We start from the raw sequence: 17583 nt of genomic DNA on the forward strand, positions 1-17583 counted from the left end.
TGAATTTTTGTTTCTAGGTAGGTCTCATAAGTATGTTTCAGGGCTGTAAATTTCAATTCATGTTTCAACTGTCAACATGGTCAACCATTGGTCAGAAAGAGGGGGGGGGGCTCCAGCAAATTTTCACCCTAAACCAACTTCGGATACTGCCCATTCCTCCATTAATGGTTTGATTTGCTCAAACTTGCTTGTGGGCTTAGATATGTACCTATAGACAATGTATCTATGACATTTGAGTCATATGACCACATATTTTTGGCACCAGGGGACCCCCAAAATGACAAAATCACACTTGCGGTTGAATAAATGACCAACTTTGAGTGCTCATAACTTTAAACGGAAAGCAGATATCTGAAATTTAGAGCCAGATTCTAAAAATATGACATAAGGTTAGCTAGAATGCAACATTGCAGCTTTATATCTGTTCAGAACAAGAAGTTATAAGCTACCCAAGTTGGTAAAATCACCAATGACACAAGAAAGTGACAAAAAGGGGGGTTCTGGGCCAAACTTCAAAGGGTCATTTCTCAAAAACGACATGGCCTATGAGGCCAATTTTTTGTATGGGTTCATTATGGCCACAAAAGATTATTCTGATGGAATTTCATCAAAATCTGAGAGGGTCACCTGGGGACCCCTGGTTGATTTGATATGGACTATATTTGAAACCCAAAATCAAAATGCTGTGACCAGTTTAAATTTGGCATGATATACTGCCTAGTCTCAGGCCGCGGCACTAATTTGATGTATTTTCCTTTCCATTTAGCCGATTTATAAAGGTTTTGAGTCTTTGAAGCTCCAAATTGAAATTACAATGGGTTTTGTGACCATTTATTGATCGGTCAGTAACTTCCCAGTAAGTACCGGAAGTTTCAAAGTCAAGTGCTTTTCCCCCAATTGGGTGTTTTATGCTTCTAAATTCGGGTAAATCCGCCCAAATATCCGGTATTGGGTGCTTTTTTGGAAGCTTAAAAAATTGGGCTACTTGAGTCAGTTGAGAATCCTTTACCACGGCCTTGACGCTGAAAAGTTTTGGCAACACTGCTAGTGGCTCCGCGATAAACACACACGAATATAGCGCGATACAGAAGAAAGTATACACGCGCCTTACACTGCGTACACGCTTAGTACACTACATGGACGCAACGCGCATGTTCCAGTTTGGCCAAGAATTACTTAATTTGATTATAGTTGACTAAGTTGTCAAATGGTTGTAGTATCAGGGTCAGGGATAAGGAAAGTTGGGATACCTAGTCAAAAAATGTATTCAGGTATGGAAGCCGCCATTCATGCATTACCCTGCCATCGCGTAGCCCCGTAGGCCTAGACTTGCTTGCCAGTCCTATACGCCGTACCTATGACATATTAAGGACTGGCTTAAACGCCATTTTAGATGTCAATGTGAAATACACACTTAACGATTTGCGCCGGTCAGAAACTTGAAAAAAAATCTTTAAAATTTCATCAAATGTTTATAAAAGTGGTACCAACCTTATTGTGCTTGCTTATTTAAGACTCGGTTGAAACAAAATTAAGGATCGAATGCATTTTAGTGTCCAAAAAGGCAAAATTGTCGTCACTCGAAGTTCTGCGAAATCGGCACCCTTGCGAAGGGTTCAGAATTGAATCTGGAACGAAAATATCCGATCTTTGCGATCAAAAACACAAAATTTAAACTTTAAACATACTATTGCTTGGCAAAAGACATTATTACCAAACAATATAGAATAGAAAATTCGACGGCAATTTCTCAAAATATTGAAGAAATATGCTCACTAGACATTGAAAAAGTACGCAATCCAATTCACATTCAAACGCGTGGGAAACTGAAAGGGCATAATCCCCACTACGTAGGCCTGGAACACTACCGCAATTTCTACCGGCTGCATCGCGTCCGTACTTTTGTTTTATTGTTCGTGATCTATATCAACGACCTGCCAGAGAATGTGGAATCAGAAGTCAAGATGTTTGCTGATGACACCAAGGTGTACAGGCATATGGTTGGTGAAGAGGACAGAAACAACATGCAGAAAGACCTAGATGCTCTTCAAACATGGTCTGATACATGGTTACTCAGATTCAATGCGACTAAGTGCAAAAGAATGCACATGGGAAGTACAAACCAAGGCACTGAATATAAGCTTGGCGATGAGGTAATACCACATGGCACAGAAGAGAAAGATCTTGGAATGATAATTACAGAGGATGGAAAGACGAGTAAGCAGTGTGCAGCAGCAGCGAATAAGGCGATGAACAGCTTACGAGTAATAAAGCGCACCTTTAAGCACTTCGACAAGAAAAGCTTCACAATGTTATACAAAACCTACATCCGTCCTCACCTGGAGTACTCAGTCCAAGCATGGTGTCCATACCTCAAGAAAGATATTATTATGATGGAGAAAGTTCAAAGGAGAGCCACAAAACTCATCCCTAGCATTAGACATCTGAGCTACCCAGAAAGACTACAGAGATGAAGCTGTACAGTTTGGAGCAAAGGAGATTAAGAGGAGATCTAATTGAAACATTCAAGATCATGAAAGGACTGGAAGGGATTACATCAACGAAGCTCTTCACCTTGAATACCCAGAGGCACATAGGAAGAGGACACAAGTTGTACAAGTCAGCACTTATAAGAAGGGCCTCAACAGGGGTAGCACTAGGTTTTAAAACCAGGGGTTCTCAGAACCCCTGAACCCCCTGAAAGTGTTAAAAATATGCGCTCAAATCCTAAAATGAGGGGTTCTCTAGTCAAGTATTGAATGCCCGTTTCAATATATCAGTATCAGATTTTGTGATTTTGGTTATGATGTGTAAATAGTTGAGGCCTGGCAAAAACGCAATCTCCCTCTCACGCCGTGATTCTCGCTATTAACCAACTATCTGGCTTTTAAAGAAAGTTCCCACGCAGTGTACTTGCTTTAAAAGTGTTGCTTTATGCCATAAAAGTTCACCGAAGTCCATAAAATGCAGTTCAACTTCGGCAAAGTGCAGAATTCAACAGCATTGCAAGTCACATGGACGAGTGAAAAAGCCATGATTTACTCAATAAAAAATGACATTTCATTGCAAATGAGCTCAAGTTTAGGCCAAATATCATGATATTTATTGAATTACTGGAGTATTTTGACTATAAAACATAATTCAAGGGCACATTTTTGTCACTTTTTTCTTCTACGGCCTCGTATTTCATCGCTGGCATATCTCTACACACCACCCTTGAAGCATTTCTTACCGATCCCTAGAATTAGAAATTACCAACTCACATACGTGTCATCATTCAGTACTGCAATACAACTCAACAGTGATTCTAGACAATATCACAATATCTGTGTTAAATTACACTGGCGGTGTGTATTTTATTTTTATTTTTAAATTATGTTACAATGCTACGGCGACTTCACTTCAACATTTATGTTATTGCATTTTTGTTACATAATTTCTGGACATGTCGTAAATATTGGAGATCGAAGCTTATATTTTTCTTTCACATGTTTTATTTTTCTGCGCGCATGAAAACCCCTGAACTGGTATGCAAAAATGAATAGACGCGTTCAAACTTAAAAATATGCGCTGTACGCGCAGAAACGCAGGTTAGCGCGACCCCTGGGCCTCAACTGCAGGAAGAATTTTGATCTTCTCAATCCGTGCAATTTCAGAGTGGAACAACCTCCCAGAAACAGTAGTAGAAGCCAAGACAACAAACCAATGATTCAAGACTCAGCTTGATAAGTTTTGGTGCAAGAGCGAAAATGGATATGGGGTCAAAAAGGCTGATGCCTAACGACAATGATTCAGTCTAATGATGAGTAACCTATGGGTATAAACACAGCTTTACACAATGACTAATTTACATAGGCACAAAAGACTGTGTTCATGTACCGTTACTCAGCCAAACACGGCAGAGTAGGTCCCGGATGTTCGGTACATGTTCCTATCTCGTCAACGTTATACCTTTCCAACAAGGAAAGAGATACGAAAAGCGAACGTCTAGCGTCAACCAATCATATACAACCAACAGGATTTATTAATTGGCTAATTAATTTATCTTTCTCAATATTTAAATTTTGGTGATGAGTTAATTCAAAACAATAATTATTGACAGCAACTGATGTTTGAAAAAGGTATTTTGTGGCAGTTTGAATATTTTAATTATCGTCTGCAATCGCTATCGCCGTGATAAGTATAAATGCTAAAGTGACGAGAGATACATCGCAAAATTCAGCGACTGCACATTGCTTTTCAAAAGCGTTTAATCGCAATCGCTCGGCGATCGAGTATAAATTCAGCTTTAGACCTGTATAGTCATGATAGTACGGGTACCGGTAGGTGGCCTACTCAAATTTCATACTATAGCGAGAATTCCAATTGAATGAATGCTGCTTTCAATAGCGTGACGATTTTTTGACATTCTGAGTGTTTGAGCTTGACCAAGAATTACCTAATTTATATGCAGTTCCAGGCATGAGAATTTTCAGTTTAAAAACTGAATTCAGTTTTTTTTATAGTCAAAATTTCCGCAACTTTATTTAATTTCAGCCTGTTTTTGGTACTTTTTGCCCAATTTCACGCGCATTTTCAGTTTTTTCAGTTTTTTTTAGGAAAGTGCAGTCTCATGCCTGCAGTTCGATGCAGCACACTTTTTTTCAATAATTTCAATTTTCATATTGTTTTAAAAGGGTCCAGCCTTTGTTTTCTTTTTGTTGACTTGTTTTGGACCTCCAATAATTTGTGTTTGTGTTTTGTGTTTATTGTCCAATTTTTGTTTGTTGATTTTTTTACAAAAATTATTTTTCCACATAATAACCTACCGACTCGCATTTTTTTTAGCATGTTACAGGAAACAGAACATTATTTTTTTGGCCTAACCACTGTGTGCAAATTTGAGCAGGGGCGTAGCAAGCGAGTGGACAGGGTGGACGAAGTCCATGTGCCCCAAGGGTTCAGGGGCCCCAAGGAAAATTGAAAATGAATTAAGCGCTGATTATAAGGAGATGCTAAAAAATAAAAATAAAAAATAAATATTGACATTTATATAGCGCCTTTCACATGTATCAAAGCACTTTACATTTATTCCGCTGTCGTTAGAATATGTCAGCTGCCATACAATGCCCAAGGCATGCTCATACCTTTGGGCAGCTCATACCTTTTAACAGCTCCCCATTTTACCCCTGGGTAGAGAGGCAAGTGAGGTAAAGTGCCTTACCCAAGTGCACAACACGATGGCACCGCCGGGGCTCGAACTCGCAACCCTCCGATTATGAGGTAGAGCCCGTACCGCTGCGCCACCGTGGTAGAGCCCGTACCGCTGCGCCACTGCGCCACCGTGCCTGCTAAAACGCAGGGCCAAATTTACCTGGTCCAGGCAAGCTCACCTTGAGTAAGGCATGTGTAGGCCTACTCAGGAGGCAAGTTTGGTTTAATACAAATTGGGGGCTACTACATTATAAGATCAACAGTGGTGGCAGAAGCATTGCAAATTAGAGGGAGATAAGCAAATTTTGTTCCGATCATACTAGGACATTTGCGAAATAAATGTTCAATATCAGACAATTTTAGCCCAAAATGAAGGTGAATTTTGCTACGTGAAGGATTAGTATAACATGCGCGAAAATATGGCATGGTCCAAAACATGGCATGGTCGGGATAAAAGGAACATGCACAGGACAATTTTGGGGGCCCTCTGGCCCAATGGTAAATCCGGCCCTGCTAAAAGGTCCCTTTTGTCCATGGGCCACTGAGGCTCTTGCAACGCCCCTGAATTTAAGGCTAGAGTTCTTGTGTAATCTTGAATAAGATTGCTAATCTACTTCTTTTTTTTTTAAATTTAATATTGTTCTGTAGACCATCCATTGCTGATCAACAGAAAGTGGGGTTCTTCAGCCAGGATAGGGCCACACAGACTGTAGAATCAGAGATAGTCAACTTGAAAGAGATGACTGATGTATTACAAACATTACTCAAGGTGAGTTGGTAGGTGATGGGTTTGTTTGTTTGTTTTGTGTATTAATTAGTTAAATTAACACCTGGTAAAGCCTGGTAATTTTTTGCGGTGTTCTGCGGTACGGAAAACAGACAAAATGGAGGAGAAAATGGAAGTAGTTAGAAGTAATCATAAATTATCTTTAAAAAAACTTAAAAATTCAACAAATCGTTGCTTCAAAAATTAACTTGGCTTTCAACCAGGTCTGGAAAATACAGGCAATTTGGCAATCTCCTTGCCGGGAAATTTGATTATTTGGAAGGAAAGTTTGCTTTTCTGGATAAAGAAATACGGTACCATACATACATTTGTAAGAAATGGTGGGAAATCCTGCAATGTTGGAGGGAAATTTTTCTCTCTTGCAGGGAAATAAACATATTTTCCAAGCCTCTGATTAACCTTGTCCTTGATCACAGGAATCTAAAAGTCTGAAGCGTGAGCTGGTTGTCACCAAACAAGTCATGGAAGCGGAGTATGAGAACAAGCTACAGGAGAAAGCACTGGACATGTACTGTAGAATTAATGAAAGAGTTGATGAACTACAGAAAAGACATGCTGAGGTATGTATTGAGTATTATAAGCCCCTCTGCACACACCCACGTATTACCCCTCCAACACACCCCCACACAAAAAAGTCATGGAAGCGGAGTATGAGAACAAGCTACAGGAGAAAGCACTGGACATGTACTGTAGAATTAATGAAAGAGTTGATGAACTACAGAAAAGACATGCTGAGGTATGTATTGAGTATTATAACCCATCTGCACCAACCCCCATGACAACAAACGAGCCAACCATGAGCCGACCGTCAAATATGGAACCACACTCATTAGTCAGCAGCGCTATTCCTCCTTACACACAAGTACACAGACGACTTCAACTCATGTGCAGGTGACTTACCACTGCTGTCTTGAACAGGTGACATATAGTAGGCACATCGGTCTTACCACACAGTGTCATCGCCCCGATATCTTCATGGCAGAAATCGCCATGGTAGGTTGAATCCACCGCCACCCATGGCCATTTTGTTCCGACCTGTTTAATAGTTTTGAGACGCATATTAATGGGCCGAAGGACATCTGACTAAGGCTACTGACAATTGCCCGGTGACTGACCTCGCTGTGTGTGAGTCAAGCATGGTACGCCATAGGTCATATGCTTTTAGACTACCCACGATTGGCCTATACACTATAAAATATAAAATCAGAATTATTGTCAGTTTTTGAGTTCAAGACGCAAGCTTCTTTCTCAAGACGCAAGCTAACGACTATCATATCTGTTCAACAGATATATTCAAGTGCAAGGAACGACATCTGGTTTCTTTAGACGAAATCATTTACGGGAGATACTCATCATTTTCTGCCCTGGTATCCAAAGATTTTCGTCTGAATATCAAAATTGTGCATAGCACATTCATGTGTATCCATCCCGGGTATTGATTTTAGTATCTCTGGTGTACCAAGTAATTGAATATATGAATACAAAAGCCACCCAAGTCCATACATTGGCCAAATTGAATTAACCATGGGAAAGTGTTGCTATACATAGGCCTGTCATTTGTATGAAAGAACAACTCAAATTCATCCTCTGTGTCTATTGAGCATGTGAAAAATAGCATGTATGAAAGAATCAACCCAAGTCCATGATTTGAGTCTTGTAACACATTGATTGAAATCCAGTATGTATAAAAGTCCGCTTGTAACACATTCATTGCTGGAGAGTGACTTTTGAAAAAAAATGGGTTTAATCAAGGAATGTGTGTGGTTTATATTACATGGCAGAATGCTTATCAACATTATACATAACTGTGTGCTTTATTTTGTATTATCTTACTTGTGGTAATCTCATTCCAACATTAGTGTCTTAGTATATGATTCAAAAAACCACCCAAGTCCAAAATTTAAAATGAACCCCACGAAGTCCCTGAAATGCTAATCGTCATACCTAATACAGTTTAACCCACCCATTTGCACGTACAACTTACCATATTGACCAGGTAAATCTAACTGAAAGAATTAAAATGATACACCGGTTTTTTTCTCAAAATCACTTCCCATGGACTTGGGTGGGTTTTGGATTCATGTATTCAATTATTAGCCAGGCGATGTCGGTGTGTGGCGTTCTTGTACAGCAAGAACAAACTGAAGTGACTACAAGGGCTCGAAGTTGCATATCCATTGCCACGCACATAATGTACCTTCCTCTTTATCAATCAAGTTACCTTGACAACTATTTGAACATTTCCTTCTCTTTTTTTTCTTGTATAGAGGGTGGAGATTGTCAGGAGAAGTTTCCGGCAGCAGCTTGCAGACTCAATCAGTAAACTAAACAATGATTGGAAGGTTTGTACTAATTACTATGATCAGCTCGTTATAGGCTAGAATTATTCGGTTTTTGTTACTACACGAGTCAATAAAGTCACTTTTCAAAATGCACCAAATTTCATATACTGGTATATATCTTTGTCAATTTAGAGATTTTGGTAGCAAATGCGGGATCAAATTAGAGCTAACAAGATACTGCATATGACTGTGTCAATCAAATTTTCGTAACATGAGCAGGTTTTGATTTATGACGGGTTATGTAAGTGAGATGTTTAATATATAAATATGTTGTTGACAAATTTCATTATATGTGACCCCTCAGCACAACTGAGCCCTGAAGTCGCCAATCATCATTTTTGAGATATTCAACCAAAATATTCTGCTTGAAATTAGCTTTTAAATGATGTATATCATGTCTATAGTACTTGACATTTAAGTAGTGAAAAATCAATAAAACAGTCAATAAATCCTTTGTTTCCTATTGTTTATTGTTAAGTTCGATGGAGCATATCTCAATAGTGGCACTGGCGACATCCGGGCTCAGTTGTGTTGAGGGGTCACATATATGATTTGATACCATATCAATTATTGCTTAATAGTTTATATAAATTTTGTTTTCAGAAACATGCAGGAAGAAAGATGCAAGCAGAGCTGAGTGCGCAAGCCGGACGCAGTCAACAATCAGAAGAGTCAGTACGACAGATGCAGCAACAAGTTACGCAGCAAGAGGGCGTCATTCAGATGTTACGCATGCAACTAGAACAGCTCGCACTGGTAAGTTAGCAAGGTGATGAAATATTGAGGACTCCTCCATCTATTTTATGTGTGTATTTGATGGTGCATAATAAAGAACCCTTATTTAACCCATATTTATTAGACTGCTAATTTTCAGTGAGCTCTCATTCAAATAGAAGTTAGAGCTGGGGGGGGGGTCACTCACATGTAAAGGTGGTACGGATATGTGCGGCAGTCAATAGTCCTCTTTTCAGGTCCTTAAAGCCATATTATAACATTTGCTGAGGAGGACGCCCTCACTGATTTTTTTAAATTAATTTTTTTACACGATTATATTGTACTTTATTAAAGGGGCATTTCGTGATCCACAGCCTCATCCCCCCACTTTTCTCAAAAAAGTTGATATTTTTATATCACTGGAAACCTCTGGTTACATAATGTTTATGTACAAAATATTTCTTGCAGATTAATTCGTTTAGCAAAGATATCGTGAAATTTTAATTTCGTTCTGGTGCACCAGAACGAAATTACAACGTATTGTCTATGGAGCAGTGTAATACACATAATCATGCTTAACTCGCAAACGCAATATCGGAATCAACTGAAATTTTGGGAATATGCTTTTTTCGTGGATATGTACTGAAAAATATCATAAAAAGAGGATGCTAGGATCACGAAATACTCCTTTAAACCAATATATCCTGCAAAAATCAAGACTCTAGGTGCTGTAGTTTTGTCAAAGTCTGAGATTTTGAATAAAACGATGGAACCAGCGTTTTATTATTACGATGGAATTATTAGTCGAACGCATACACGGTGTTCATAACTAACAGTACGTACACGGCGTGCGGGACGGTGATCTACACAACAAAGGGTCGTACCATAACATGACCGAAGAAGTGGTACGTATTGGCGACATATGCGCTGGTAGTAAATTCCAATTTTCTTTGCTTTGCCGTAGTTGTTCCTCTCAAAAATAAAAGGGGATAAATCTGACAGTAAAAACTAACATTTTATGGCAAAGAAATGCTAATCTATTTTGTATGAAAATGTTATAATATGTAGTACAGTTCCATATGTATTCTCGCTGGATTTGTGTGCCAAAATGGATTTTATTGGCTAACTTAGTCAATTTTGGGGTGCTGATTTCAAAAAAATAAGGTACCATTTTTTTCAATGGCATCTTCGGTCGCCATTTTGATTTTCAAAATGGCCGCCATTTTTCATTATATTTTGTCCTATATCTCAACTTCTGAGCAACATAGAAGGATAAAAATGGTGGTAATACCTATGTTTGTGATACCAGGGATTCCATTAAAACCATTGTTTTACTTGTAGCTAATTTGGTTAGGCCACCACCTTGAATTTCAAAATGGCCGCCATTTTTCATTATATTTTGTCCCATATCTCACCTTCTGAGCAACATAGAAGAACAAAAATGGTGGCAATACCCATATTTATGATACCAGGTATCCATTAAAACCATTGTCTTACTTCAATACTTGTAGCCAATTTAGTTTGGCTGCCATCTTGAATTTCAAAATGGCCGTCATATTAAGTAAACTTTTACATATATCACAATATGTGGGAAACATAAAAGCCTAAAAATGATGGCAATGCCCATGTTTTTGATGGCGAGGATTCCAAATTCCTGCATGTTTACCATTTCAGCCACCATGAAGGCTTTCAAAATGACCGCTATTCCATTTTATGTGCAGAAAACAATTTTTGATACGTTTGAATAATTGGTCCAGGTCCACACTTGACAAACTGCTCGAGGTGCAGGTTGTTCAAGACATTTCTCAGGGGCAATTGTCTCATCTGATGCTTTCTCGTATCCAATGTTAGTTAGCAATGGTATTTGCGGCTGCCGCTCTTTGTAACCTTTGTGTAATTTCTTGCTGTAATGCCGGTATTTGGGCAGAGGCTCTTGCTGCAATGTTCAGGTTGCTGTAATACCAGCATTTGGGTATGATTTCTTGCTGTAATGTCGGTATTAATTGGGCAGAATCTTTTGGTGAAATGCCGGCAATTGGGCAGAATCTTTTTCTGTATAAATGCCGGCAATTGGGCATAATCTCTGACACTAATCTCTTGCTTGGCGACGGCATCATGTGCTGTATCCTTTGTTGTATGTCATGCCGGTATTTGGGCATAAGTATTTAGTGCTGAAATACGAGAATCTCTTTCCGATGCCGCATTCAAGATGGGCATACTCTTTTGCTGGAAATACACCAGTATTTGGGCTAAATCTCATGCTGCATAATGCTAGCATTTTGCGGTATCTCTTGCTGTAATAACGACTATGTGGCAGATGTTGCTCAAATGCGGATATTTCGATACACAGCATGCAAGATGACCGTAACGGTTTTCGGCACATACCGTACTCACCCACATCCACACACCCCCCTACAGATACCATCACGCGAGAATCCCCTACCCCAATTTGCGTTCCAACACCCCACACACCCACATACCCTCACCCCTACACCCCCCTGCGTGGTTGCAGTGCTCTAAGAGTTTGTGGAAACTTTTCAGCTTCTACAAAATGTATGGATTTGAACAATTCCCATTGCTGCATTCACTGTTCTTAGCATACACTTTGCACACAAAGTTTTTGAGAACATTTGACATGCTGCCCGGGTCAAACCATCCTCCCCGAAGTTCTTGTAAACATCAAGTACGTCAGAACTTGATTCCAGGCTTAGTCCAGCGGCAAAGTTTTGCTCCCCAATCAGCACCACTAAAGGCATGGAGACCTAATAAACCTTCACTCAAGTTGGCTCCCAACAGCTGCAACCCTTACAAGTATGGCAATGGTACACGTTTGGAGAACACGATAATCTTAAGTAAGCGTATTGAACTTCAAGTGTGCGTTTTGAAGTAAAAAAAAACTGACAAAAATTCAGATTTTATATGTGCAGAACCAAAAAAATGACAGCTGCCCTCATTCGTAAACACTCGGGTCACGGAACATAACACGGTACTATAGCGCAGTGTAGACCATAACAAAATGACCATGCGTGGCTGTTGAAGAACTAGAGGATTCGACCTACCATCATGGCAAATTTCTGCCATGAAGATATCTATCGGGGTGATGACACTGTGTGGTATGCTTTGCTGTGATGGAACAAAGCTTGCCTGTAATGTTACTGGTTAAAAACCGGACCATTAACTAAACGAATACATCTGTATCTGGGGAAAATACATCTATCTCGGATGTCTCCGTCATGTCAGTCTTAGATGCATGCATAGGGATCAAGGTATCTGCCTCCTCCTGGTTTGTGCAATTGGAATACTTGAAGTTCCATAGACGACAACTACACTCTTGCAGCTATCTGCATATTCATGAAGTACAGCTTTCTCCAAATATTCTGTTAGTTTAGACTTTATTGAGAGACAGCATGGTTTTCAGTGGTACTAGTTTGACATTTGAGTCTTTGATGTCAAACTTTAGCGGGTCGATACCAGCAGACCTTTTGCCACGTGTCTGAGCTTTCAAAGAGTTGCCAATATATCTGTCAAAGATAACGCATCCTTCATGCTTTGAACAAAGGCAGTCGCAAAAAGCACAACAGTACACCATCGATGGACCTTTCTTGATAGCTTGGACAACTGCCATGGCATTGATAATACACACATTGTGTCGGCTCTCCATCCTGCTTGATGCATCGTCTGGTGTTACATATACTTCAGATTCACTCGGTACTTCCATACTGTACTCTTCATAGGCATGGCCAAAGGTACTCTTGTCAGTTGGGATAAGAAGACCATCTGAAGAGAAGAGTGACCTGGGGATTTCAGAAAACTCATAATCGAACTGTCTCGCTTGGAGACTGTATCATACTAGGACATGACTGCTGAACAACAAGAAATATTGCCAATAGCTGTCGATCTTCTCTTAACTTGACCAGCTTATTTCCAACTTTGCAAGATACCTTCTACTTGCATGTATTCAAGGTCTTCAGCTTAATCTGCTCTTTAGATCCAAAACGGATTTATCTGCTGTTGACGCAACTACTCTTTCTGACACGAACTCTTCAAGCTTCTCTGTACCCTTGTCATATCTGAGAAGTTTCTGTAACCTCCATATTAGATGCCAAATTCATTAGATTGATGGCCTTACATATCAAGAATGGGTTTCCACCACATTGTTTGACAATGCCCTCCTTGATCATGGCTGAATTTATAAACATGCAAGCTGCCATTGAGCCACTCAGCTGATAATGCTCCTTAATTGCTGATTAGTCACTCTTAATGCAATAAAGATCTTGAAAGTCTTGAATGGTGTTGATATAGCTCAGGGGCAACTAAGAGATATCTCATATCTATTGAGTGCATCTTCATACTGTGTAATTCCCATGATTCCTCACGCTACCTTGAGTTCTCTGATAACCTGTTCTAAAGTTTGATCCACAAACAGGGTTGTCAAAGGAATGCCCAATTTAGTCACCATGTAATCGCTAAATTTCAGAGCTTTCCAGGTTTCTTGATAAAGCAACTGCATAAGCTGGCACGAGTCAAGCATATTTGTAAAGATCATGAGCAAAGTAGTACTGAACTTGCTCCTCAAGAGCACCAAGATGAAGGTCTTACTCCCAGGTCTACTCGCTCAAATCAAGCAAAGTAATTTCTACCTGCTTCATATAATTTAGGAGAAATTGGACCATCTCACCAAGGTGTTGGTCAGGTGTAGCTTAGAACTGTCCTTTGATGATTGACATTACTTCTTTAAAAATAACTGCTATGTCATCTTGTTTAGTATGTAGCTTCTTGCGGAATTTGTGACATTTCAGGGTCATTCTTTTCTGGCTGTGAAGATGCTTCAAAAATGAGGTCGTAGTAGGCCATGATATTGGTCATAAGGTATCCCACATCATGTTTTGATCATCTGCATTGTTCTCCAAGAAGTCGAGAATTGAATATGGCGGCCATTTCGAAATTCAAAATGGCGGCCAAACCAAATTAGCTACAAGTAAGACAATGGTTTAAATGTAATCTCTGGTATTACAAACATAGGTATTGCCACCATTTTTATTCTTCTATGTTGCTCAGAAGCTGAAATATGGGGCAAAATTTAATGAAAAATGGCGGCCATTTTCAAATTCAAGATGGCGGCCTAACCAAATTAGCTACAAGTAAGACAATAATTTTAAAGGAATCCCTGGCATCACAAACATGGGTATTGGTATCATTTTTATTCTTCTATGTTGCTCAGAAGCTGAGATATAGGACAAAATATAATGAAAAATGGCGGCCATTTTGAAAATCAAAATGGCGACCGAAGACGCCATTGAAAAAAATGGTACCTTATTTTTTTGAAATCAGCACCCTCAAATTGACAAAGTTAGCCAATAAAATCCATTTTGGCATGCATATCCAGCGGGATCCAAATATCTGACATATGGAACTGTACTAATGGCTTTAAGCCCCACATTTGGATCTGCTCCAGTTCTTTGAGCCTCAAATTCTGACAATTGTAGCTTTTTAAGATCAAATTTGGAAGGTGTATGGGGTTTATGGATTTCAAATAGCCAAATGTAGCAATTGCATGTGTATGAATTCCTGTTTACAGAATGCAACATAACTGTAGAATTTGTTTTTCCTGTAGGCACCAAGAAGTGAGCCGTCTACTCCTAGCGCTGTGTACGAAGCAGAGCATCTCAGAGAAGAGTTGAGTGAGCTGCAAAATAAAATTGACAATCTGGAAGAAGCTCTTGATACTAAAGATGAGATCACAGAAGAATTGAGTAAGAATAGAACATCAAAATATCTTATTTACTTTAATGTTACGTTACTGCTGTCCGATACAAAGTGTGCATTTTCACTTCAGAAGTTAAGTTCCCCCTTGTATTTGTTTGTTTGTTTGTTTGTTTGTTTGTTTTTATTTCTTCTTTTGCCTGGGTTACTCATTCAGTGGATGTTTTAAGGTATCCTCTGTTCTTCCATGAGGCCCAGGTATTTTGAGGTGGATATCATGCATGTTTAAAAAAAAAAGTAAGAAAGATAGTTTTCAGTATCAGGTTAATGTACTTGATGCACTCATTTGATTCAAAAAGGAGTATCTTTTTCCATCGTGGAGTATGTGTTTTAGGTATGAAAAAATGCAAAAAGTAAATACAAAGTAAGAAAAATAAGAAATAATAAGAAATGTGTCCAAAAATGTCTGGACAATTTGTGGTCCATCCTGTTTAGGCCAATAAATTGATTCTAAAATATATACATGATTTATTTATTTTCCTGTAGACAGAGACTTGGAAAGAGTCAACAAAGATTTGGAGAAAGAACGAATCCAAATTAAACAGGTAAGGTGGTTATTAGCAAAGAAACTTTTATAAACATAAAGTCTTATTCAGATTTCATTTGACAGCTTAACCATCGTGTATACGTGCGCGACGTCAAGCATATGCATTGGACCTTGTGCAAATAATATGCGCTGGACGGCTAGCAGTACACTTAATTTGTAAAAGGGAATCTGAATAAGCCTTTAGTAAAGAAGAAATCTTCATCTCACATCTGGTATGGGGAGTTTTGGAGGGGTATGGTAGCTTGCCCATATGGGACCAATTTTGGTGAAAATACCCCCTAAATAAAACTAACACCAATTTTGCCCTCAAAAGGAATTTGCCATCAGTTAATTATAGATTTATTATCCTCCCCGGTGGAGCACCGAGGTCAAGGCGGAACAGGCTCCGACTCATAATCTAAAGGTTGCAGGTTAAAGCCCTGGCGACGCCATCGTGTTGTGTCATTGAGTAAGCACTTTATCTTGATTATTCCTCTCCACCCAGATGTATAAATAGATATAGCGGCATTCTTAAATGCTGGGAATAAGGTAACAGACTTGCTGTGGAGGAGTTGTTGCGATTCCCCCACGGCAACATTTCACGGTGGAGTCTGGCCTAATCACTTAACGAAAGAGGGCACTATAATGTCCTGTAAAAATGCAGGTTCAACTCCTTTACCTTTATCTTATCCTCCCCTGCAATCGAAGGCCTGTCTCTGAGCTTGTGTGAATGCTTTGTTTGATGCCTTTTCCAGGCATGAGAATATTCAGATTTAAACCTGAATTCAGGTATTTTTTGTGTCAAAATTTTTATGTTTTTATTTATTTTTAGCCTGCTTTGGGGTGTTTTTGCCCAATTTCACTTGCTTTTTCAAGTTTTTATTCCACTTTCAGGGTTTTCCATGACAATTGAGCTTCAGTCTTGTGTTCTTTCAGTCTGGTGCCGAATAATTTTTATTCTTATAATACTAAAATTCCTGTTCTATAATAAATCTATGTTTTTTGTTCAACAGCTTTTGAAAGAGTTGGAGCAAGCTAAGGCTAGTGCTACACAGGAGATGGCGAGTATGAAAAGAAATGTGAGTAGGACAATATTTGGTTGCAAAAATCACCCAAAATGTGTGATTTTGAGAGCATTTTCCAATAATGCACCCAAATTTGAAAACTTTGGTGCTTTTTTGTGCCTAAATTTCTTGTTTCCTCCCAAAATAGGGTAGGTTGGGTTACACCAATATAACGTTTTTTGTCCTGGCTTAACTATGTTGGGTGTTGGATTTGAGGAAATTTAGTAGAAATAATAAAAGCATTAAGGTCCGATCGTCGGCTATCGTGTCATGCACCGAATCCCCTCAAAATTTCCTTAATTGTGCCCTATCCTGTAATAAATATCTTCCCCAAATTACTGATCGGGGCATCATTTAAATCGTTCAGAATCCGCAAAAAACAAAATATCAATTTTCACTAACTTAGCCGTCTCATTGATATTGCACAATCACAATAGTATCGTGCATGTATGAATAAAATAATAACATTGCGTAGCATAGTTTCATTGAACATTTTTGTCTGATTTTTCTGGGAAATTTTTAGAATGCTATGAGTTGTACAGTAAGAATATATGAAATTCTCAGTACTTTATAACATTTAGCGAGCGACAAAATTCAACACACTCGTGCACAGCGGCTCCCCGGGCTCTTGAAATTGTCACCGGGAATTCAGCTGTGAGCATTCCCTACAGTCATACACACACCGCTTATACGGAGCTATTTGGCTCCCGAGTTTCACTAGTTTTCGTGCACAATTAACTTACCAGTCAATTTGGTAAATATCCAATACCTCAAAGTCATAAATAAAGTGTAGATATGCAGGTTTCTAAAACTGAACCATTATTATTGGGTTTTACATGTCGGGTAAATTTCATGATTTCGCCATGGACCTGTTCCATTAAAGGCTGTACAAACTACAACCAAAGGAGCCCATGCAGCGCCGGGCATCGCCTAAAATTTTTTCCAATTGCGATAACACGCATCTCGCGAGCAGACGGCAGCGAGCAAAATTACGACAATATTTAATAAGACTCCTGTTTAGTGAAAAAAAGTTTTGTTTACCTTTGAAGGATTTATCTGAATAGTGTTTTCCCACCTAGTGAAAGAATTAGAATTTGGTCAGAGACTTTTAAAGTAGCAGAGATTAATTATTATAAATAGATCTTTCTTTATGAATGAAATTTGCCACCTGCTACGTAATATTTGGACACTTAC

General features: G+C 39.0%; 1 protein-coding gene across 2 annotated transcripts in view; it reads left to right on the forward strand.

The window, feature by feature from the left end:
• Positions 1-17583, forward strand: part of LOC140163075 (uncharacterized) — a 42507-nt gene that overhangs the window by 1746 nt on the left and 23178 nt on the right. Inside the window, exons 2-8 of one of the 2 annotated variants that reach the window (XM_072186447.1) lie at positions 5842-5962; positions 6397-6540; positions 8248-8322; positions 8926-9078; positions 14651-14789; positions 15286-15344; positions 16339-16404. In XM_072186447.1, the coding sequence (XP_072042548.1) occupies positions 5842-5962; positions 6397-6540; positions 8248-8322; positions 8926-9078; positions 14651-14789; positions 15286-15344; positions 16339-16404 (757 nt within the window). Of the gene's footprint in view, positions 1-5841; positions 5963-6396; positions 6541-6613; positions 6717-8247; positions 8323-8925; positions 9079-14650; positions 14790-15285; positions 15345-16338; positions 16405-17583 lie in introns of those variants that run through there. The other variant, XM_072186446.1, reaches the window with a different exon arrangement.

This window comes from Amphiura filiformis, chromosome 10 (assembly GCF_039555335.1).
Source record: "Amphiura filiformis chromosome 10, Afil_fr2py, whole genome shotgun sequence".
Lineage (NCBI taxonomy): Eukaryota > Metazoa > Echinodermata > Ophiuroidea > Amphilepidida > Amphiuridae > Amphiura > Amphiura filiformis.